Source organism: Rhodamnia argentea, chromosome 7, assembly GCF_020921035.1.
Source record: "Rhodamnia argentea isolate NSW1041297 chromosome 7, ASM2092103v1, whole genome shotgun sequence".
Classification (NCBI taxonomy): Eukaryota; Viridiplantae; Streptophyta; class Magnoliopsida; order Myrtales; family Myrtaceae; genus Rhodamnia; species Rhodamnia argentea.
Window position 1 is genome coordinate 24,463,297 of NC_063156.1, and position 23,360 is coordinate 24,486,656.

Here is a 23,360-nt window from a genome sequence, read left to right on the forward strand (position 1 = left end):
GATAGTGACATGGTGTAATTGGGAATAGGCGATACCCTTGTGTAACCTCTCGGTCATTCCCCTTTGTTAAAAGATTATGTAAATGACTTAATATTTATTTATGAAATGAAATCATTTGTTTGTGATATTGGGTACACTTATTAATGTGTGAATGAATTTGTCTAAAGCGGGTAAGACAAACCCCTTATATTGGCCATACCTTCTTAAGCGCACTTGTGCTTTGTGATTATTAATCATATGGCCTTCGTTGTTGTTTATTAGTCTCCAGCATGCACCTCGTATTATATAATGATATCATATTAAAGTAGAGTGCATATTTAGTGTGGTGGCGGGCCTAGGATGCTAGGGGGGCTCGCCTTGCCAGCCTCTACGAAGGCCTCACCAGCCATCGCATTGGGCCAATGAGGCTTGCGCAAGTCCATCTCGCTTAGATTTGGGCGATGTCGGCCATCGCTAAGCCTAGCCCTCTCTAGGCCGGGGCAAGTCCTCGCCAACCCTAGGTAATGGCGGGAGCCTGTCGCGACCTAAAAAATCAACTTTTCAGGCTAATGGATTACTAAGCTATTAAATCTAGCTCGGACTCTCCCTTGTCCATACCAATTCATGACGTTCAATCATTTCATGTAAAAAATATTTCATTTTGAGTAGCCACTAATCTGTTTACGGTAGGTCGATTAGACACCTAAATAAAACATTAGGAGAAATGCTTTAATTCCATGAACCGGAGATTACAAGTCCGGGGACTTGATTATGCCGACTTAACCTAATGCCCTTTTGGTACCTTTCTCTTTCATTTGTTTTTTATAAAAAAATTTGCAGGCAATCTTTGATTGTTTCTTCCTAACTTAGCCCCTAACACACAAAAAAAAAAGGTTCGTGCTGTTACACAATGAGTAATTTTTTTTGGTAAGGAAACACATGGATAATTTAACAACACATAATACGAAAACAAAAAATGAATTTCAAAATGAAAAAAAAAAAATAGAAAGCTCAAGAAGAGAGAAATCAAAATCGAGAGAGAGAGAGCTTTGTCAGCTCTTTGTGCCGTGGAGTCTCAATGTCTACATGGCCTCCAATTCTCCGAGAATCAAAACCAATATGATCCACAGCAAAATATAAACCTAGAGTTCAGATACCAGGTTACGATATCAAAAATAATTAGTCATCTTGCGACATAAACTAACGAACGCCATAATCTTAACTAAATATATGACCGCGACAAATTCAATTATAATTAGAAAAAAACGATCCGTTGTCTCGCGTCATAAATTAACTGATAATATAATCTTGACAAAATATTGACCATGATGAATTCAAATTTGATTAGAAAAATGACCCATTGTCTCGCGGCTCCAGTTAATAATCAAAATTTGATTTTTGCAGTAACTCCTACTTGGATAATGCCTAAAATCACGTAAGATCATATTAGTTCGAATCAGGAAAATAAAATGAAATTCAAAATAAGATCAAATAATCACCTGATTCGGAACAATTTAATTTCCGATTTGGAGTAACAGACAACAATTGTTGATGATCCAGACTCCCACCAACGATACTCTTGGTCACGGTGGTGGACAGCAAAGGGAATAATCAGCCGAGTCTTCTTTGAGCAAGTGCCAGCGTTGGGAAATCGCTGCAAAATGATAGAGGAAATTGCCGCTGAATGAGTGAACTCGGTGCAATTTCAGCGGAACTCTGGAACCTGCGCCGCCGTCGTGGTGGTTGCTCGCTGCCAAGTAAAAGCCGGCTGCTGTTGTCGAATCTGAGAACCAAGATTTCGTCACCGATGCAGAATAGAACAGGGGTCGAGGAGTGGCGATGAGTCACGGCAAAGCGAATTGATCATGGACCGTCGAGGGGAAGGATGCAACAGTGGTGTTCGAAGTATCGACTGAGATTTCTCGTTCGCGCTCGTGTATCTTTCAAAGTGTCTTATGAAAATGCTCACTGTGAACACCCTTTCTCTCTCTTCTCTGCTCTCTCCAATTATCCATTCCCTCCCCCTCCCGTGTAGAACGAGACCTCCTTTTATACGCAAAGATGGGACTCTAGCTCGTGGAAAGAACTGATTTCCCTCTCCTTTCCCGCTGATCATGCATATCGCTTTATTGATATTGACTTTCCTTTGCTTCACTTCAAGGAAATATCCTTTCTTGATCGACTGAACGTATCCAAATCAGACCATTTCTTACTCATTCACGCGCCATTTCATTCCTCGAGATAAATCTTGATTGATCTTTCTCTTGTTCTTTCCTTGATCCACGCCCATGGACACGTATAAAAATCTTTTCCACTGCTGTCCTTCCCAAAATATATTATGCCTCTCTGCTGAAGCAAAATCTGGGGATATCCTTGCCCTTTTTTTATATTTCTTTCCCACATTGACTCCTCTAGTCTCTACTTGCTCCCTTTGAGCCGCGAATGTACCTGTCATCTTTGGTTTCCTTTTTGCAAAGGATTATATATGAAAATCGTGGAGATTTAAGCCAATCAGGAATCTTAGAATAATAATGAATTTCTTTGAAAAATCAGTTCCTTCGTAGAACACCCACGTGTGATAAAAAAAAAATGCAGGCTTTTGGACTTCATTCGGTTAACCACCTATTTAGACTCGTCTGCCGCTGCTCTGACTCGAATGCAAAAATGTAATGCACGTATACAGAAAATTAAACTAAAGTTTATGAAAACCATGCTAAAATAATTTAAATATTTTTGGTAGGACTAATGTTAGTTCCTAATTTTTCTGCAATTTATATATATAAAAAAGAGATTAAAATTTAGGTGTCAACAGAGCCCCGATCGGCGTCACCTAGGTCCGGGCTCGATGCTCAAGATTTCACATACACAATGTGGTTATGTAATCTGTAATGACCCGATCCGACGATGGCGTGAAGTGGTTGCCGGGGTCAAAGGGCTCGGATAAGGAGCGACTCCCCCGACAGACTTCTAGAATGGCGAAAGGGGCAATGAATGAATCGAATTGCATATTGAACAATGAAGTGTGCGCCTGGGATTTATATGTGAAAACTGGATGGGAAACTTCCCGGGAAAGTGTCTGCGTGTGCGTGAAAAGACAAAAGCATGATGTTCTATATAGGACGGGTCAAAGCTAGATGGGTAACCTTTTGGAAAAGTATCTACCTGTGCGTGAATGGATAAAAGCGTGATGCTCGGTATGGAACGGGTTAAAACGGATAATACCTCGAGTGAGATAATCTAGGGATGTCATAGTAATCATAACTATGCCCACATCGCTAGTGATGTCAAATTCATGGACCCATCTGGCATGCCTAGCATTGCTTTGCTTTAAGATTATCGTGTACCTTGATGTCCCCGAAGCTGATCAACATATAGGGAGGTTCTGTCCATGGTTGTCATGAGCTGGAGAGTTGAACATGGAGGGGCGTTGGATCTGCATCTCAAATTAATTCCTTTCTTCCCAATCTTTACATGGCACCACAAGCCCTCGTGCTCATAATTTGGAGATGGGCTCTTCTTCTTTTTTATCAGAGAGAGAGAGAGAGAGAGAGAGAGAGAGAGAGCATAATAACCCAATTAAAAGCATCATGTAACCATGCACACCCATCGACCAAAAAAAACCATGCACACCCAAAAATAAAATAAAAAAATTAATAATACAAAAAATCTCAAATTAATATACTTATCACAAATTTATTTCAAATTAAAGAAGGAAATAATAAAAAAAAAGGCCACTTAAGAAAAGAAAATACTTTTAAAAAGCCACCTGGGAGAGAGCATAATTAAAAAATGTCACGTTAGTATTTTGTGTTAAATAAATTGATGGTGTTAACGAATGGACTCAATTGCATCAAATTGACAACTTTGCGGACTTAATTACGTTTTTTGAAAATTTTAGAACTAAATTGCATTTTCGAGATAAGTTTTACGATTTTTAATGCACTCATCCCATGTATTTATAGTCGGTATACGCGACTGTTCCTTTGGCATTTCCATTTCTACTCCTACGTACGTGTCGACACTGTTCGACCTAGACCCACACAACGTGTGGCTCGTTTTCCTCTAGTTTTCCTTGGGATTCTACTCCACTGGGGTTGAATGGTTGGTTTAACTCATCTTCTTCTAGACTTCTAGTTGAGGGGAATGGATTCGTGGATCGCATGTTTAGCCTCATGATCAGTCACCGCGACCTCGTAATTTCCTTTTTGCCACTTTTTGCCCCCACATGCGTACATCCTCAGAACTTTTGCTTGCTTGCTTGCTTGATCGCTCTTTCATTTCTCTCTCAATCTCGACAACGAGATCAATCGGTAAGCTTCTACCGGGTAAATGACACAAATGATCATTGAATTTTGATTTAATGCGCAATGTGATCTCCGAACTTTAAATTTATTCAATATTATCAATGAACTTTAGCTCAATATGCAATGTTATTCCTGAATTTTTAATTTATTTAATATGGTTCACGAACATTTGGTACGTGTTCAATTTAGTCTCTAGACTATTTGAAAATATTCAATATTGTCCTTGAACTTGTCCAGCAATAAAATTGAACGTGTACTAAAAATCCGAAAATCACATTGAATAAATTAAAAGTTCATTGGTGACCTTGCACATTGAGTTAACGTTGAGATATCACAATAAACAAAATTAGCTAAAGTTGAGTTTAGAAACCACATTGCACATTAAATTAAAATTCATGAATCATTTGTGTCATTATCCCGCGTTTTCTTGATGAGCCCCTTATTCTAGGATAATTTTCATAAGAAATTAAAAAGAATGAATTTTTCCAGGCCACTCATTGAAATAGCAACACAGCAAACCATTTGCCAGAACTAAAGTACCGTCCGACCACTTTTTCACTTATGCTGAACAGGGTCAATCAAGCACTGCATAAGGTTGCGACATTACACGTAAGACCACAAAGAGACGCTTCACTTGAATTGCAAGAGAAACACAAGAGGATGGAGGATTCATGGATGCCCCTGAGACCACATTGCTTGGTTCTATCATACCCAACCCAAGGCCACATCAACCCCATGCCCCAATTCCCCAAGCGTCTACTCCACAAAGGAGTCTATGTCACTCTTGTCACCACCAAATCCATGTCCAAGACCCTGCATGGATCCCCTTCATGCACCTCAATCGTGCTTGAGGCGATCTCTGATGGCTTCGACGGCGGCGGCATTGGGGCCGCGGATAGCCCTGAAGCCTACCTCGAGCGCTTCTGGAAGGTCGGACCAGAGACCCTGAGCGAGCTGGTCGCGAGGCTCATCTCCGGCGGCCCACCCCCAACTTTCATCGTCTACGCTCGTTCTTGCCTTGGGCTCTTGACGTGGCCCCGAAAGTTTGGGCTTGTTGGGGCTGCTTTCTTCACCATGTCTTGTGCTGTGAACAGTGTGTCTTACCACTACCAAAAGGGATGGCTTGATGTTCCTGTTAAGAAGCAGGTCTTGCTTCCAGGAATGCCTCCTCTTGAGCCTCAAGATATGCCATCTTTTGTGCACGATATGGTGTCATATCCAGCTTTCTCTGGCATGCTCGTGAACCAGTTCTCCAATCTTGACAAAGTGGACTGGGTGCTTTGCAGTTCAGTGTATGAACTTGAACAAGAAGTAAGTACAATAGAACCTTGGGAACTGAACCATTTGTGAGTACGCTGGGGGTGGGGATGTTCTAGTTGGATGCACTTCAATAGTTTACTGACTATATATAACCTTTTGTGGCATTTGCTGTATTATATATCATGCATACGTCAAGTACTCATTCAATTATTTGACTTTAGGATTGTCAATGTTGACACTACAACGACATGACACGAGTCCTCCAACTTGATCTATCAAGCATTCAACGAGAACTTCTTCTTCTTCTTCTTCTTCTTTTTTGTAGGTTGCGGATTGGTTCATGAAGTTCTTGCCATTCAGGACCATAGGACCAACAGTACCATCCACCTATTTAGACAACAGGCTTGAACAAGACAAAGAATACGGCTTCAGCATCTTCCAACCGGACCATGACACCGCCATGACATGGCTCAGCACAAAGCCTAAAGGGTCAGTTGTGCACGTCTCCTTTGGCAGCAAGGCCGAGCTCAAGGTCGACCAAATGCACGAGCTAGCAATGGGACTAAGGAGAAGCAGCTGCTATTTCCTCTGGGTAGTCAGATCATCAGAAGCAGAGAAACTCCCACGAGGCTTCGCAAACGGTACTGAGGCGTCCCAAAAGGGTCTCATCGTGACATGGTGCCCTCAGCTCGAAGTCCTCGCCCACGAGGCGCTGGGGCTTTTCGTGACGCACTGCAGCTGGAACTCGACTCTGGAGGCGCTCAGCCTGGGCGCGCCGATGCTGGCGATCCTGCAGTGGACCGACCAGGCCACGAACGCCAAGTACATCATGGACGTGTGGAAGATGGGGTTGAGGCCGCCAGTGGATGAGGAGAGGGGTGTTGTGACCAGTGATGAGATAGAGCATTGCATTAGGAAGGTCATGAAAGGGGAGACAAGGAAGAGGACGAGGGAAAATGCGGGAAAGTGGAGGAAAATCACCAAAGACGCGGCTGGTGAGGGTGGGAGTTCCGACAGGAACATTGAGGAGTTTGTCGCTAAATTGGGGGGCAAGGCTTAACGCTTAAGGCTACGTCTCATGTCTTAGGAATGTGAAGGAAATTGTTGTAATAATGCCGCTTAAGTTGTATCTGCGAATTTGTCACGGAAGAACTTCATTAACTGCGCCAAGTACAAACCTTTACTCGAAATTTCAATATAGTCTATTTTATCAATTTTAGCAGGAAATTACTAACAGCCGGCAATGACTGGAATGTCACATGAGTGATTCTCAACGATAATTGACTGAGAGGACTACAATAGAATTTCGCATGAAGATTTCAGATTAAATTGACAAAATTCAAAATTTTAAGACTGAATTGACATCCGTACAATAAGTTAAAAGACTGTTCGGATGATTTTGCTCGGCGATGGACACAACTCATGTTTCCTTTAGCCACGAAAGCAAAACCCACTGACCAGAAAATACAAAGAAGTGGGTGATTTTCGCCAAATATTACCTTCACCAATACGTGCCAAAATAAGCATAATTATCCATCAATTCCCTTTTCTCAAAATGAAAGTTCCTTTCTAGTGCGATCAACAATCGGGAAAAAATTTAGCTTTCAGGAAAAAATTTAACATTCTATTAAATGCTTTCGGGCTAAAAGCACCGACACTCTTTCGAGATCTCCGTGTCCTGTTAGATGCGCATCGAACATTGATACTCTTCGACATGTGGTCAATATGTATTAGACATCCGACAAATAGTCAACGCTTCGAACATGCTAGTGACACACGAGTCCAGCATCTCAACATGCCATTTCGACACTCGCGGGGCTAATTTAAGCATTTTTGATAAATTAAAGGTCAAAATATAAATCTATCAAAAATATGTATACGTAGGTCATATATTCCGTCATCCAAAACTAATATACCTAGTCAGCAAAAAAAAAATCTAATCATGAACTCCTAACGTAATAAGAAGAAGAAGAAGAAATTCATCGATGATATTTTATATATGCATGATAAATTCATCATGTATATATAAAAATATATATTAATATAAAACATGTTATAATATGTCGAAATTCTCTATTTTTTTAGAAATGACATATCAACGTGTCGTGTCGTGTCGTGTCGTGTCGCGTGTTGATATTGGTGCTACTGGGACACTTATTTAATATATTCAACTAAAATGAGTGCATTTTTACAATCACAACAAAAACAATTGTAATTATTAATTTCTCTGAATGTGCTCCAAAAGGAAACAATATAAGTTGATGTTCTACTTATCCAGTTGTTGATAAGATGGTAGACTACAAGTAAGTTTTGCAACGATTTTGATATGTTTTTTTTTTATTCTACGGATGAGTTTTAGAAAATCAGAATACATTTGGTAGCTGCACAAAATTTATGTTACGGGAACATAAATGCGTTTGGTAACTACACAAAATTTTTGTTCCTAGAAACAATTTGTCTTCTCAATTTTTTTTCATTTAAGTCAAATAATTACATATTATCACTATAAAATCAACCTATATAGCATTACTAATAAAATGAATACGGATCATGCACAATCCATATTAGTCTATTTATTTCGTTGGGCATAAAGACATATATGTAGGATCCTTAAGAAAGAACATACCTCAATAGAGAATTTGCACTCAAATTTTTTTCACGAATTTGCACTTAAATTAGCTTATAAAAGAAGTTTGAATAACCCCTAGATTGTCTCATGATGGTGCCGATCATATAGAGACATATTGAACATAAGCTCAATGATACTACTCCACAAAGTTTGCACTTAAATTGCTTGCTATGATAAACATAAATGTTGCAAAGTATCTAAAAAACAAGACTACAAAAGTCGAAAACACAAAGTCATGGAATTGGACGACGAGTAGAGGTGCCAAATAGATGGGCCGAGTCGAGTTTGGGTCCGACCCATATTAACCCAATTAATCCGTTTTTACCCATTTCTATAAACTAAAATCTAACAACCCATACCCAACATGTATTACTCAAACACTTCTATATTTAACCAAATCATGGAATATTTGTTTCTTATAATTTGTAAAGAAAAAAAATGATATTTCTAGAACACTTTCAGCAATACAAATATAGTGAAATTATTTTTTAAATTTTTTTGAAAAAATATTTATTTTTTAAAATCGTATTTTTTATTTTTATTTTATTTTCCTTTTTCTCCGGCGGACGGTGGCGGTGGTAGACAGTGGTGGACAACTGTTGATGGCGGTGGTGTACGACACCATTTAGCGTTCTTCCCGGAGACTTCGTTCTTTTTTTTGGGTGTTGAGGGAACAAAGTGAGAGCTTTCCCTAAGCATTCTCATTTGTTGTTGGTCTTGTCTGTCAAAAGTGATTTTGGAACAAAAAATCAAATTTTTATTATTATTCTTGTTTATGCTCTAAATCTATTCCTGTAAACAGAATTCAAGAATTCGAGAATTAGAATTATTTACATTACCTAACATGTTTCTTATCTTTTTCTGTTACGGAAAATAGAATTAAAGAATTAGAATCGTTACCAAACATGCCTTACATTGGCCAAGTTCGCCACTGAAGATGGTAGCCCTAGCAGTTTCATCAATCTACTTGGACAATAGACTGCAAGATGACAATTTGACAAGGATTACGGCATCAACCTCTTCCAGCCTGACGCACAGATTTGCATGAGCTCAATGACAAGTCCATCAATTCGGTCATCTACGCATCGTTCGGAAGCATGGGTGAGCTGAGACTTCCCAGATGGAAGATCTCGTATGGGGCTTGCAAAACTCCAACAAACCCTTCTTGGGGGTGGTCCGGGAGATGGAGACGGCAAAGCTCCCCCCCGGGTTTGCAGAGCAGGCCTGCTCCTAGACGGGGATCGTCCTGCTGTGGGGCCCGCAGCTGGAGGTCTTGGTCCACAGGTCGACCGGGTGCTTCGGGACGCACTGTCGATGGAACTCGATTCTCGAGGCCTGAGCTTGGGGGTGGCGATGCCATAGTGGATAGACCAAGGCGCGAACGCAAAGTTCGTGAGAGACGTCCGAGGGTAGAGGTGTCAAACGGGTGGATCAAGTCTGGTTTGGATCGGATCGAATATGCTCCGACTCATTTAATTCATTTTGATCCATTTCTATGCTACACAAATCTAGTGATATATAAATCCAGTTTAGAGAAAATTATATATATAGAGCTAATTTTTTTTTATTTATAGTTTTCTTAGCTAACTTATTTATGACTAACTTTTAAAACTTAAAGGACTCATTTATGAGTCATCGCAGTAAAATATGGGTCAAATATAAGCTTTAGATTCATTTTGCCACCTCTACTAGGGAGTGGAGGTCATGTTTCCAAGAACGAAGACGAGATCGTCACGAGAGGAGAGATAGAGAGACGCATAAGCGAAGCGATGGAGTTAGAAAGGGTCAAAGAGATCAAGAGAAACGTAGACAAATGGAGGAAGTTGGCCAAAGAAGCAGTTGACAAAGGGGGCAGTTCGGACAGGAACATCGATGATTTTCTGCAAAAATTAGTTAAGCTTGAATTGACCTGAGGTTCATCTTATGCAAGACTTGACTTGTTCTCAGGAGACCAAGTTACCAAGACATTCAAAATCTTCCCATGATGTGTTTGGTGAATTCCGAGAGAGAACAGTGACGCCACAGACCGGCGGCAGATGTCAGCTGCTTAAACTTAACAATGTTGGAGACGATCTAGACCCGTAATGTAAACCTCCAGAGCAATTTAAAACAACAAGCCAATAGAAGACAAGTTCGATGCAACAATGCTTTTACCGATGTTATGGGAATGAAGCTAAAAAGAGTGGAAAAACGAAAAAAGAGGTTGCTGATGAACGTACAAATCCAGCCAAACCTTCTGTCAAACTAAAAGGAACTTACCGGTGCTCCAAAAGAGGAAAGACGGCAACATACTGCGAACTTCCAAGTAACATATAACAAAAGCTTCTTTTCAGTGTACAGAAACAAGATAATCACTACAGTCATTTACGAATAACGCATCTCCACACGCCTTGTCGTGAGAGTCAGATTTTTGGAAATTAATGGCTCAAATCCGCAGAAAATACTCATAGCTATCGATAGCAACATGGAGATGATATCCACACAGCATGACAAGAAGCGGTGTGCCTAGACATACACAGCTACAGGGTAATACATATATATAGTAAAACATTCTACCACACATATTAGTTTACATCTAGCATAGGAGGCTTGCAGAGTCGACCGTCTCTCACCCAAAGGAGCTCAACCGTTCTGGTCTCTTGCTTCTCGAGCAACAATAAGTTCCTCCAAGCAATCTGAGTCACCGCTGTCTATGGGCATCATAAGTTCATTTTCGGCCGAGAAATTGTACCGTTCCCCAATAGCCCTTAGAAGCTGATAGACTTCAAACATAGTGGGCCTCTCCTTTGGAGCTGGCAACACACAACTACATGCGACCTTAAGGACTTTAAAGACTTCGCCGTCGATTCCCTTTCCAACCAAAAATCTGTCTATTGCGTCATGCAGTTGCGAGTTGTTTGAGAGCTCTGTGATCCACTCCACCAAATTACCCTTAAAGCTTTCAGGTGCTTTGGTAACTTGCGTGGGCCTCTCACCAGTTACCAGTTCAAGAAGCACGACTCCAAAGCTGTACACATCTCCCTTTGGGGTGGCCATTAGGGTACGAGCATACTCGGGTGCGACATATCCCAGATCACCGAACTCCCCATTGACAAAAGTACTCAAATGCGTGTCGATTGGGTTCATGAGCCTAGCCAGCCCAAAATCAGATATCTGGGGCTCAAAGTCTGCATCAAGAAGGATGCACTTGGAGCTTATGTTGCGGTGGATAATACGAGGATTGCAGTTATGGTGAAGCCATGCCAGTCCTCGTGCTGCTCCAATCCCAATTTTGAGCCTCAAAGTCCACTCCATAGCTTTATTGGGATCATCCAGAGAATGTAGATGATCGTGGAGAATACCATTGGGCATGTACTTGTAGACCAGAAGCCTCTCCTTTTTGGCCATGCAAAAACCCAAAAGCGGAACCAAGTTGCGGTGCTTAACCCTTCCCAGAGTAGCAATCTCAGACATCACTTCTTTCTCAGAGTGTTGAGAATCCTGCAACCTCTTAACCATGAGTAAAGTATTGTCCTCAAGCACGGCCTTGTACGTTGTCCCTGTCCTTCCTGATCCAATTATGCTATTTTTGCTGAAATTGTTTGTAGCCTTCATCAGGTCACTTAGTTTCATCTTGGAAACTGACTTCTCGAACATGGAAACCTAGAGAGCATTAAATATCCTCAGTAAAAATCAAAAACAGTTCTTTAGATGCATACAAATTCATTCGCAGTCAAACTGCGCACGCTCATGTACACGGAGAGGGAGAGAGAGAGAGAAAGATGGTATTTATAATGCAGGCAAAAGAAATTCTTGCAACAAATTCAAGAGCGGTGCATCAAGTAAACTTACCTTGAGACCCTTGCTTCCCTTTAAGCTCTTTGCCCACTTATTGCCTTCAGGATCGTCGTCTTTCTTCTTCACAGACACTCTACGCAGATAAAAGAACATGCCGATCACAACACCTATGGCCGTGAGGGTTGCGCTACCGGTTGCCGCTCCGACAATTATTTTAGTGCTCGAGCTCTTCTTTGCTGTGCACCGAGACAGAGGACCACCACAAAGTCCTGGATTATTTGCATAATCATCTGCAGTGACAGAAGCATTAGGGCCAAATGTGGGGACTGGCCCCGTCAGAAGGTTGCTGGCCACGCTAAATGATTTGAGTCGACCAAGTAGGCTGAGTTCAGGCGGAATCTGACCGGACAACTGGTTGTGGTCGAGCCTAAGGGAATTTAAGTAGCCACATTTCGAAAGGCTCACTGGGATTTGTCCGGAAAAACTATTGGATGACAGGTCGAGAGATGTTGCAAACTGAGTTATATTGGATATATTGTCCGGGATTGGTCCAGAGAACTCATTGTTTGAGAGATCCAATCCTGTCAAGCTTTTGCACTGCTCGATGCCGCGAGGAAACTGGCCCTTGAGTCCCATATCGGAAAACTTCAGATTGAGAACCCTGTTCTCATCAGGATGCCAGCACTCAACTCCAGTGAATCGACATATGAAGCCTTCGGTGCTGTTGTCGAAATTCCACGAATAGTTCAAGTAATTCAGGGGATCTTGAACAGAAGCTTTTATGGTTTTCAAGCAGTTAATATCAGTCTCGAGGCAATCGATCACACAGCAAATAAGCAAGGCCCAGAGAAACCCCGCCGCTCCAAGGCTCAAAACTCGATTCCACAGCTCCATCCCCACGAAGAAGACTTCCGAATTCCGCAAACAGACAGTAGTACCTCAATTTACTACCGCCACATGCTGAAATCGCTCAATTTCGGACACTCCTCCCACTACGAACACAGCCCATAAAAAGGGTATTAAAAAAAAAAAACACATTAAACCAAATATCCAACCCAAATTCATCGTTTCCCAAACAAAGCACCTATAGGAGGACATATCTCAAACATCGGAACTGCAAAACCAATCAGCATACAGAAATAGGAACAGAAACATCTCGCGGAAGACTCAAAAAAAAGAACCACAACCCAAAAAAGTCGCGACCGCCGCGAATCCCATCAGCTAAACAAAGTAAAGCAACAGAGCAGCGAAGAATCGACACAAAGACCACGTACCCCAGAGCTCGTCGATCGCGATCGATTCGCCGCAGCCGAAACAGCAAGAAAGCAAGCAAGAACCGGCAACCCCGACGAGGAACGGGGTGAACAGTCAAAAGAAAGAGAGGGGATCCAAGCTGTGGGAGCAGGCGGAGACAACTAGCAGATGCACGTATTGGAGGGAGGAGCTTAAAAACAAAACCAAGTTATAAGGCCAGAGAGAGAGAGGGAGCGTGAGAGGAGGGGCGAGACGAGTGCGCGTGGGTGTGAACAAAGGTTGAGGCTTTTTCTCCAGCTGGTGTTCGTGTGGAAGAAGACGAAGAACGAATGGAGATGAGAGAGAGAGAGAGAGAGAGAGAGAGAGAGAGAGAGGGGCTGATCAGGGGGAAAGAGATGAAGTGCGAAGGTTGGAGAGAGGACGGCCATTTTCGTCAAGGTTTTGCCAAGACTCTTGACTTCAACAATCCCCGCACACACACAACCAAAAACAAAAAACGGAAAAAGTGGTGGTGGAAAAGACTCCCCCCCACCAGAGTTGCTTGACTCGTTTTGCAGTTGAAAACGACAGTAAAAAGAAAACCATATTAACAAAGAAATAATCATAATTACAATCATAATGAAATTAATAATAGGATTAATTAGCAATAATAAGAACTACCATAAAGAATAGAGTCGTCGCCCCCCACTCGTCAAGACATATGTAAATTGGTAGTTGCTCGCTTGGCTTCAACAACATTGAGGCAAGTTTGTTTTACACTCCAAAATGCTAACAAAATTTACCCTCTTTTTCTTGTTTCCCATCGAAATTCGAAGTTTGTTGGTGCCGTTGTGAATTTTTGCGGAGTCGAAATTCTCTGCCGGAGAATTTACGTGGAGTTTTGCACGAGGTGAATTCGAATCCCAAATATTACGATGATAATAATGAGTACGTGCAAAAGCTTTGAAAATGTAAAATAATATGGATCGATATGCAAAATGAGAGCGTAAAGTAAAAATATGAATCCCCCAAATCTTGATAGCTTTCTTCCCATTTTTTGTGGAAATCTTCACCTTCGTGCATACTTGTCTTAAAGGTAAAATGGCGTATTAACCTTTTTTGCTCCTCGCTTCTTACGGAAAAGGAGAGGTTATTTCTTCGAGTTTATCTTTCAATTTGATGTATTTCACTTTTCTCTTTTACGTGATTCTTTTATATATTTATTATAAAATGGGAAAGCGAAATCTTTCCTTCTTCCTTCTTTCCCCAAAACGGAGAAAAAAGGAAAAAGGAAGAGTGATGGAGACGTAGTTTGACTGAGCACCGGGGGGTATTTCAGGGATTTCCCCTCGAAGTAGCTCAAACGCGTGAAAAAAGGCAGATTTCCCTCTAGTCTTCTTCACTGACTGTATATTATTATTATTATTATTTCTTACAACAGTAATTCTTGTAATCTCCTATCCACAAAAGTAGAAGAGAGGATGGTCTTTTACCTGCTCCCACTCACAATTATTCACCCCCTTTTTTCTTTACGACCTACTGTTGGGTAATTTTCATTCCTTCGAATTAACTTTTCCCAAAGCCAGATTTTCCTCACCCTTGTTTTTACTTTCTGCTCACCGAATTGGCCACTTCGAATTGCTCCCGCACAAGCATTTTCGTAATTAATATTCCGCACCGTTCATTTTGTTCCTCTTAAATTTCACCTGCGAGCACGCCGATTATCTCCAAAGCAGGCACGCTTCCACGTTAGAGCTGCCGCCGCACCTTCGCTGCAGAAGCGCTCGACGGCCGACGATGGGCCCTCACCCACGACGGTCACGATCTCGGCTTTTGAAAACCCTTTCGAGAAATGCTATTTCTTCGCTATATATAGGGTGGATTTGGTTCGACATTTGGAAAGAGTTTTGGGGGAATGCAAATGCTGAAAGCTATTTTTAGATTGGCTTTCCTCCTAAGGAATATTTAGCCAAATGCTCCTTCGAAATGCTTCCCAAACGGCTCAATATTTTTCAAAGGAGCATTCGGGGCTAAATGCTACTTCTAAATGTCGAACCAAACTCACCCATAATCAACCGGCATCCCAGGAGTATTTATTAATTAAGACCCTCCCCGATTATTAGAATTCGAGCGGGACGGCAGACGTTCGACGAGATTTCCCCAAAGGAAAAGAACAGTTGAGTTTGAAATAATAAATGACCACGAACTTTCCTCGTGAGTCTCCGTGCTCGTTTGTCCCCATCGCGCACTCTGTCGCCGTAGACCCCGTCAACGCAGTCCTAGAATCCTCGCTTTGCTTATGTTTTGCGGCCAAATTTTGTCTGATTTTTACTGTTTTTTACCCTGTGTCGTTTCATTTAAAGTGGGCGGACCAAAAAAAAAAAAAACAAATGTAAGTGTCCTTGTTGTTTCTATTAAAGCGAGGAGAAACTTTCACGGACACTTCGAATTCCGTAGACCTTGTTTCACGTTAGCATCGCTTTCGCGACTAAAATTTCCTCGCTCCCTTTCCTCCTTTTCACACGCGAAAGGAAGTCGTAGATCGAGGCCCCCGTTTGTCTTTTTCGCGAATCAAACGGAGCCTGAGTCATATTGTGCCTTGTGAAGATTCGGAGAGGATGCCCAGGTATCAGTGTGCGAGTCAAGTTCTGCCACATTTTTCATGTCATTGGTTTATTTCGGGTGTGAAGCTCCTCATTATTCAGTTGCCGTGTCTTCTTTCGTACCGTTTCGGTCCATTTGTACACACGGGAAAATCTTATTTATATGTGATTTCTCCTCTTTATCTCTAGGCTTGAGTTTTGCCGTTGCTCTCTAATGAATCGCATCCGATCTTTTATTGATCACGCATGACTCATCCGATCAATGTTCGTTCTATGGTTTGTTACCACTTACGTCCGACGTAATATTTCTAAGGCATCATTCACTTTCTTCTCGTCCTCCACCGACATGCAAAGGGACAGTCGCCAACGACGTGCCATCCACAGTCTCATGGAAATGCGGTGTTTTTTTCCCAATTTGAGAAGTTCAAAAAAATTGCTTCTCAACTTAATAGGTATTTATGACAAAAAAAAAAAAACTTAAGAGATACTTCTTGCCACACCCTCTTTTTATTAGAGATCAAAATGTAAATCTATCCAAAAAATATACAATTAAATTATTTACCCAGTCATCCCAAAATTAATATACCTTTTAAGCCCAAAAAAAAAAAAAAAACAAATCTTGAGTCCCTAACATATAAAGAGAAAAAGAAAAAAGAAACTCAACGCCGATATTTTTATATACACACGATATTTTATCGGGTAAATAAACATATCCTAATATGTCGAAATTCTTTATTTTTTTAGAAATGATGTATCGCATGTCGTGTCGTGTCGTGTGTCATATCGCGTCTTGTCTCATGTCGACGCCATACGACTGTCACAAAAGAGGCGAGTTTTTTTTTTTTTTTTCATAGATTACGTCGTCGTGGCTGCGGTGGCTGTATGCTGGTTTATATGGAGCAATCAGCAATGTGTGTGTTGCATTGCTTCATTGTTAAGAGACTGCTGTTCTGGAAGTCTGCCTGAAGCTCGTGGTGGAGCCTCCTGCCATTCGAACTCACCTTTGCTTACGAAATTTGTTTTGAGCCCCAAAGTCACTTTGCCTCCAATTTTCTGAAGTTGCTTTGACTGAGCTGCTGTTCTTCTGCTTGTATTCCGTAGAGTGGTGTTAAATTTCGGATTACTTCGTTCAATTTCAGAGCAGCAATGGCCAACCTCCACCGCCCGCGACCACCACCACCACCCGCCGCGGCCAATCGCCGACCAACGTCGCCCCTAGCAGCCGCCCATCACTAACCTCCACCGGCTGCCGCCCGCGACCACCACCAATTGTCGACCACCGTTGCTAACCGCGGACCCCCACCGGCCACCACCCATCGCCGACCCCCACCGGCTGCCGTCCGCGACCACTACCAACCGCCAACCTTTGCCCGTCGCCACCCACCACGGACCTCTGTCGATCCTTGCCCACCACCGCCAACCACCACCCATCGTCGACCTTCGTTGGTCCCCGCCCATCGCCTCTTGTGACCTCCACCACCGGCCACCAATCGCCGACCACTGTCGACCCTCGCCCACCGCCGCCTCCACCGCCGCCATCGACTACTACCCACCGCCGACCTCTACTTGTCGCTACCCTTCACCTGCTGCGACCGCCGCCTCCCTTTAGCGGCCGTGATCGTCGCCCCCCGTTGCCACGCCACCCATTGTCGACCACGGTCGCCAACCACCGACCACCGCCGCCAACTGCCGACCACCATGTTGTTGGCCACCACCGTTGAGTCGCCAGAGTAAAAAATAAATAATAATTTTTATTTTTAAAAAGTAAATAATATTTTTTAATAATTAAGATTATTTTTTTAAAGAAATATAAAAAGTTTAAAAATGAAGTAGAAATCTTTCGGCCAATGACAATAATTTTTAATAGAAGATTTTGTGTTAAATATATTTCATAAGTATAAATTTTCAACCGTTAACAAACGAATTTCGCCGATCAAAAATCAACATCCGGAGCAAAAGTAGAAAAATTAATTTTTAGTCAAAAATTGATTTTCTCAAATAAAAGTGTTGCCATGCGCGCCTATAGAGATGGTGACATGTTCGCTATTAATGTTCCGTTTGATTCGAGCGTAACGATTCGCAACATCTTCTGTGCTCTCGAAACCATAACAAACTCTAGTTATGGCTCGGCAACGGAAAGACCAAGCCGAAGCGCTCTGGTCGTCCCCTTACTTTCATAAAAATTTCAAGTGAAACAAGAGAGACGCAATCTCGAAAGAGTCCAAAGACTGCATTCATGTTATGATACATCAGAACATCGCAATTTGAATTTTACCGCAGTATGAAACTTATTAGATCGACGACATCAATCACGAGAAATTTTTTTACCGAGTGTGTCGCAACTATTGATTTTATGGGCCGTTACCGTTGTGTGGAGTCCCAATTAGAGGCCCGTTAAATCAACGGCTGCGATGCATCTCTTCCGGTGGACCCTATTGCGGGGGAGAAATCCCCCCAACCGATGCTTTTCCAACTCCAATCTCTTCCCGGCCTAACAACGAAAGGTTCCGTGCCATCTCATTGGCCGCTCACGAGCTGCTTATCATGCCGCTCACGTGGCGTATTACTTCGAGCGCTCCTGGTTTTGCTAACCGCACTCCGAAACCCGCAGACAGCTTACCTGCTTCCACCCTTCTGGAATCGTGCGGGGCGGGCAGGTAGCAAAAACGAGAGTGCCCCACAAAAAGCAAAAAGGCGAGAGGGCCAGTGATAAAAACATCCCCTTTCGCTTCTCTCTCTTCCTCTCTCTCGCTCTCTCGCTCTCTCTCTTCTAGGGATTGCAGAGTCGCAGCCAAAATCCACCGTTTCCGCTGCTCCGAGATGGATCGATTGTCACTCCTTCGCGGTTAGCTTTCGCACTCTCGCGTAGGTGTGTTTCGACTTCATTGACGAGGTAAGCGTGTGTTTTTCCTTACTGTTCTTGCTTTGCTTGTTTGGTGATTGCTTTCTTTTGGGGGAAGATCTCTTTGTTTTTGTGGAGATTTCTCGATTGTCTTGCTCACTGGACCTTAGTGCTTCTCTGGACTGAGTATTTCGGGGAAAGTTCGGATCCTGGAAGTGGCCTTGTGTCCTTCTTGTGACCGGAGGTGGTTTTAGGTATCTTTCTTAGCTGTTCAAGTTCAATTTAGGGTTTCGTAAGCTGGTTTGAGAGTCTTTCTTTAGGGTTTCTGAAGTTCGGTCCCTCTGGCCCTTGGATCTCTCATTTGGGGCTATTGTACGTTTGATTGAGTAGATTGCATGACCAGTTCACTGTGCTCAGCACGGTGACCCAGGATAGCCTGCACGAGTCTGTGCTCACCTCGGGGGAAACATATTCTGCCTTGTTCATCTTCAAACTTGTGAAGGAGAAGGTGGGAGCAGAAGTAGTAGGGAGCAATCGTTGGCGATTGGAAACAGAATGCTGCTTGTGGTGTGTTAGTGTTTGGCGTCAGTTGTAATAGTTACCTGGAGTTTGTGAGATCTTACAAATTAGTGTGCAATGGGGCAACCAGCTGCGGAAGGCTGTGAATTTCAGACCCCTCGTTCCTCTGAGTTCTCTATTAGTTCTTGTTCTACCACGCGGATCTCCCTTTCAAGATTTATACAGATAAGAAATTTTGACTCTTTGTACTTCTTGATTGCTCGACTTCCCATATAGAGTTGCTTTCGAGCGGTTTGTAGCTTTAAGTTTTGCAGTTTACTTCCTCATGGTTGACTGGGTACCCCATTATGGTTAACCGAATACCTTTCTTTCAATAATATCAAGTACTGTGTTGTTTTACATTCTTCAGCTTGTGTCAGAAGACTCAGAACCACATTATTTGGTGCTTCTAAAAAATTTTCTTGCATTTGCTCGATAGTACTTGGAACCATCTGCCACCAAATCAACTTTTTGTGGTAGCATTGTCACAATAGCCAAAAAAACATGTCAGAAAATTCCTAATCTCTGATTGCTCCTATGCCATTGACACCAGCCAGACTTTGCAACATGCCATTGGGACTGTTCCCCTTATGACCATTTGACTATCATGTCCAGCTGATTTGTGAAAGGAAATTAGTTTTGAGAGGTGTAATTTGGATAGTCTTGGCGCTCATCACAGTTCATGTTCGTTTTTGCTGCAGAAAGCTGGAATTTCTATTTCTGACATTTCAATATTTGTCCTATTACATGTGCAGAAGACCATGGAGGATACCAACTCAGTTGCCAAACTGATCGATTCTACCAATTCTAAGATCCAGCAGCTTCAGAAGGCTTTTGCTGAACTTGAAAGTCACAGGGCAGTAACTCTTAACTTGAAATGGAAAGAACTGGAAGAGCATTTCCATGGACTTGAAAGATCATTGAAGAGGCGATTTCATGAACTTGAAGACCAAGAAAAGGAACTCGAAACAAAAGCTACAAAGGCCAGAGAGATGCTGGAGAAGCGCGAAGCTGATGTCTTGGCCAAGGAAGATGCTTCATTGGAGAGGCTCCAGATGAACAGAGATGCAGCTGCCTTAGCAATTTCCGGTGCTCTGAAGAAGCACCGCAGGGCGTCATCTGGGGAGCTTGCTGTTGTTTCTGGAGAGGATGATACTGGAGTGACCATCTCAGAAGAGAACTCTGCTAGTGTTGTGACTACTGAGAGTTACTCGGAAGACACAGAAGATAACTCCGAGGTCTCCTCTGCAGAGGTGACATCCTATCCTCTCTTGGATAAATTATGTAAAGACATGGATTCTGAAGGGCTCCACAGATTCATCTCAGACAACCGTAAGAACCTTGCTATAATCAGAGAGGAAATTCCTTTTGCTCTGAAAGCTGCCCCAAGCCCTGCTGGTTTGGTCTTGAGATCTGTTGAAGATTTTTACAGCATGGATCTGCCAAATGTAGATGGCAAGAAAGACTCAAACCTGTTGGGTCTCCGTCGGACCTGCATCATGCTTATGGAGTGCCTTATGCTTATGCTTGGAAATGATGGTATCTCTGCTTCTGATATCATCTCGGAAGATGTTAAGCAGCAGGCCAAAGTGATTGCTGGAGAGTGGAAACCAAAACTTGATGCTCTTGACATGAATGCAAGCAATGGGAATTCTTTGGAGGCTCATGCTTTTTTACAACTCCTGGCAACTTTTGGAATTGCTTCTGACTTTGAAGGGGAGTATTTATCAAGGTTAATACCTATGGTTTCACGTCGCCGCCAAACTGCTGAACTTTGTTGCTCCCTTGGTTTGACCTCAAAAATGCCAGGTTTGACTCTCAAGTGTTTTTTTTTTCCTTTTGGTTACAAGGTTGTCACTCTCGAGCAATCTGTGCTGCTTGGTTGAAAAATTTGTTATCGTTGTACCCTTTCCATTTATTTTTATGTACCCATTCCTGCATTGCAATTTGACAATAACAAGATTGATTTTGGAAATAGAACGACTAAGTACTTTAACTGATACCAGTGTGTTTAAAAAGTTGAAACTACGATCTACTGCTGTTTTAGTTTGCCAGTATGGCTTTTCTCGAACAAAATTATTTGAAGTGGTCATGACTGTCGAGATATTTATGCTACTACTTCCTTTCGCGTTAAACTTTTAGCAGAAACAATACCGCACAAGTTCTTTAAAGCTGGTGCATCCAAACAGGCTGTTTCATGCACTAGTCACTGTAGCGAGGATCGCATGTGCTAACTTTCGCATTGACCCTGCACATGCATAAATTAAATTGCTTGTCGCATGCTTTAACTTGCAATTTGTCTCTCTTGTATTTCTCAGGTGTAATTGAACTTTTGGCTAATAGTGGTAGGCAAATAGATGCTGTTAATTTGGCCTTTGCATTTGAGCTAACGAGCCAGTTCTCTCCTGTGCCTTTGCTGAAATCTTACCTGAAAGATGTCAAAAAATTCTCCTCACCTGTCAAACCTGGGAACAGCTCTCCTTCGGGGCAGGTTTGTCGTCGCATGCTTATTTTGTAGCTTTCAGTGATGATGCCCCTTTATTGTTGGTTTTGGGTCACATATGAATGGGTGGCATTTAGCTTTATGATTATCATCTCTTAGTAAATCAATGATATTGAGGCATGGGGCAATCCATCTGAGTTGCGAGTTCCTCTGCATGTTGTTTTGAGACAACTAATTGAATGATTTACACACCTATAACAGTGGAATGATTTTTAGCTTATAACTGCATGCGGAACAGGGGTACTACATCACTATGTAGCCATTGTAGCTTGTCCTAAGACACTACCATGAAGCATGGTGAGTTACGAAATGTCTGATAGTTGATCTGTGAAAGCTCTGAAGAAGATGGATGGCTCCAAGTTCAAGTGGCTTATGAACTGACGAGCCTCAGCGTGGGGGCAATTGTTGTGTGGCCATGCCATGCTTGTTCACTGCATTTTGGATGTCGGTTATTGTCTTTGATATCGCATTAAGGTCGTTGATATTCTGACTTCTTACGGATGAAGGCATTGGGTGCTTTCTCAGATTGCAATGTAAGACGGGGCCAATCATTACCTTTTAGAACTACGGGTACCTTGAATGACAAAACTAAGTTCTACAATTAGCCCATTCTGTCCGCACCTTCTTTTTCTCTTAGACTATCCACTTTGACCGCATTCTTAGAAATTTTTTTATTAACGTCCCCAAGTGATGATTCATGTGAGACATCTGCAATTCTCATGCTTTAAATTTGAGACAATGTTTTTTCACCTGGTTTTGTTGCGTTTCATGACACCTTTAAGAAGGCATGATAACCATGTCTAACATGTCTAACAAACCTATGGTTCTGTAGCTTGAAGTGAATGAGAAGGAGCTCTCTGCCATTAAGGCTGTGATAAAGTGCATTGAAGAACACAAGCTAGAGGAGCAGTTTCCTGTCGATCCCCTTCGAAAGCTGGTCCTCCAGATGGAGAAGGCTAAGGCCGACAAGAAAACTGCAGCTGAAGTTGCGAAGCCTCAACCCAAGAGACCCCGTGCTGGTGGGGTTGCTAGTGGGCATCATGTCGTTACCTTTGCTGCTGCCAACAAGACTTTCTACCCAAACGTAGCCGAAGGGTACCCACAGTATGTGTATGACAGACCTTATGTTTACCCTGCACCTACCGACAATCGTGGTCAGCCAATCTTGGCCGCTGCAGCATACAACCTACCACCGAGTCATGGCAACTTCTATGGGAACGCCTACCACTACCACGCCCCCTTTCTTCATTAGTTAGGAGAAGGCAAACTCTTTTAACTGCTAGTTTTAACCCTTTGAATGTTGTACTGCGATGTATGGTGACTAGTACTTAGGAACCGCATAAATCCATGTTAATCTTGTCTCATGTTTAAGCGAATCTTTTAATTTCTAATCTATGTACTGTACTTTTAACTTCGTGAAACTTATCAGCTGTTCTGTATTTCCATCATCTTTGCCCTCGTGCTCGTTGCGTGGAGTACTTATTACGTGTTAATTATAGATTTGCTTAGCGCTATGGGGATTGGGAACTATCACTTGGTAACTGAGTGTTTGTTTCTTTGTTCATCACCCACTGACGACTTCGAAAGCTGCCTGATCTCCCTCCGGTCTTTTTTCTTTATCTGTATGGTTTTGCGCATCAGTCGCTTTATTGATGAGGGGGGCTGCATACCC

The 23,360-nt window shown here is 42.4% G+C and overlaps 2 protein-coding genes and 1 pseudogene across 4 annotated transcripts; 2 read left to right on the forward strand and 1 right to left on the reverse strand.

Moving 5' to 3' along the window:
* The first annotated feature begins 4,904 nt into the window (after positions 1 to 4,904).
* On the forward strand, positions 4,905 to 6,603 carry LOC115727893 (annotated as a pseudogene).
* A 3,858-nt stretch (positions 6,604 to 10,461) lies between these two features.
* LOC115728303 (probably inactive leucine-rich repeat receptor-like protein kinase At5g48380) lies at positions 10,462 to 13,658 on the reverse strand. 3 transcript variants are annotated; one of them, XM_030658651.2, is made up of 3 exons: positions 13,224 to 13,658; positions 12,004 to 12,941; positions 10,462 to 11,814 (listed from the first exon to the last, which is right to left on the reverse strand). In XM_030658651.2, the coding sequence occupies exons 2-3, from the start codon at positions 12,841 to 12,843 to the stop codon at positions 10,795 to 10,797; spliced, it is 1,860 nt and encodes a 619-aa protein (XP_030514511.2). In that variant the 5' UTR covers positions 12,844 to 12,941; positions 13,224 to 13,658; the 3' UTR covers positions 10,462 to 10,794. The 3 variants fall into 3 exon arrangements, with proteins under 3 accessions (XP_030514511.2, XP_048138262.1, XP_048138263.1); XM_048282305.1 differs by having other exon boundaries at positions 12,004 to 13,033; XM_048282306.1 differs by lacking the exon at positions 13,224 to 13,658 and having other exon boundaries at positions 12,004 to 13,217.
* Positions 13,659 to 18,502: 4,844 nt separating this feature from the next.
* LOC115728304 (FRIGIDA-like protein 3) lies at positions 18,503 to 23,136 on the forward strand. The gene is made up of 4 exons (XM_030658653.2): positions 18,503 to 18,678; positions 19,941 to 20,994; positions 21,504 to 21,676; positions 22,521 to 23,136. Exons 2-4 carry the CDS (start codon positions 19,947 to 19,949, stop codon positions 22,938 to 22,940), a joined length of 1,641 nt encoding a protein of 546 aa, XP_030514513.2. The 5' UTR covers positions 18,503 to 18,678; positions 19,941 to 19,946; the 3' UTR covers positions 22,941 to 23,136.
* The last annotated feature ends 224 nt before the right edge of the window (positions 23,137 to 23,360 follow it).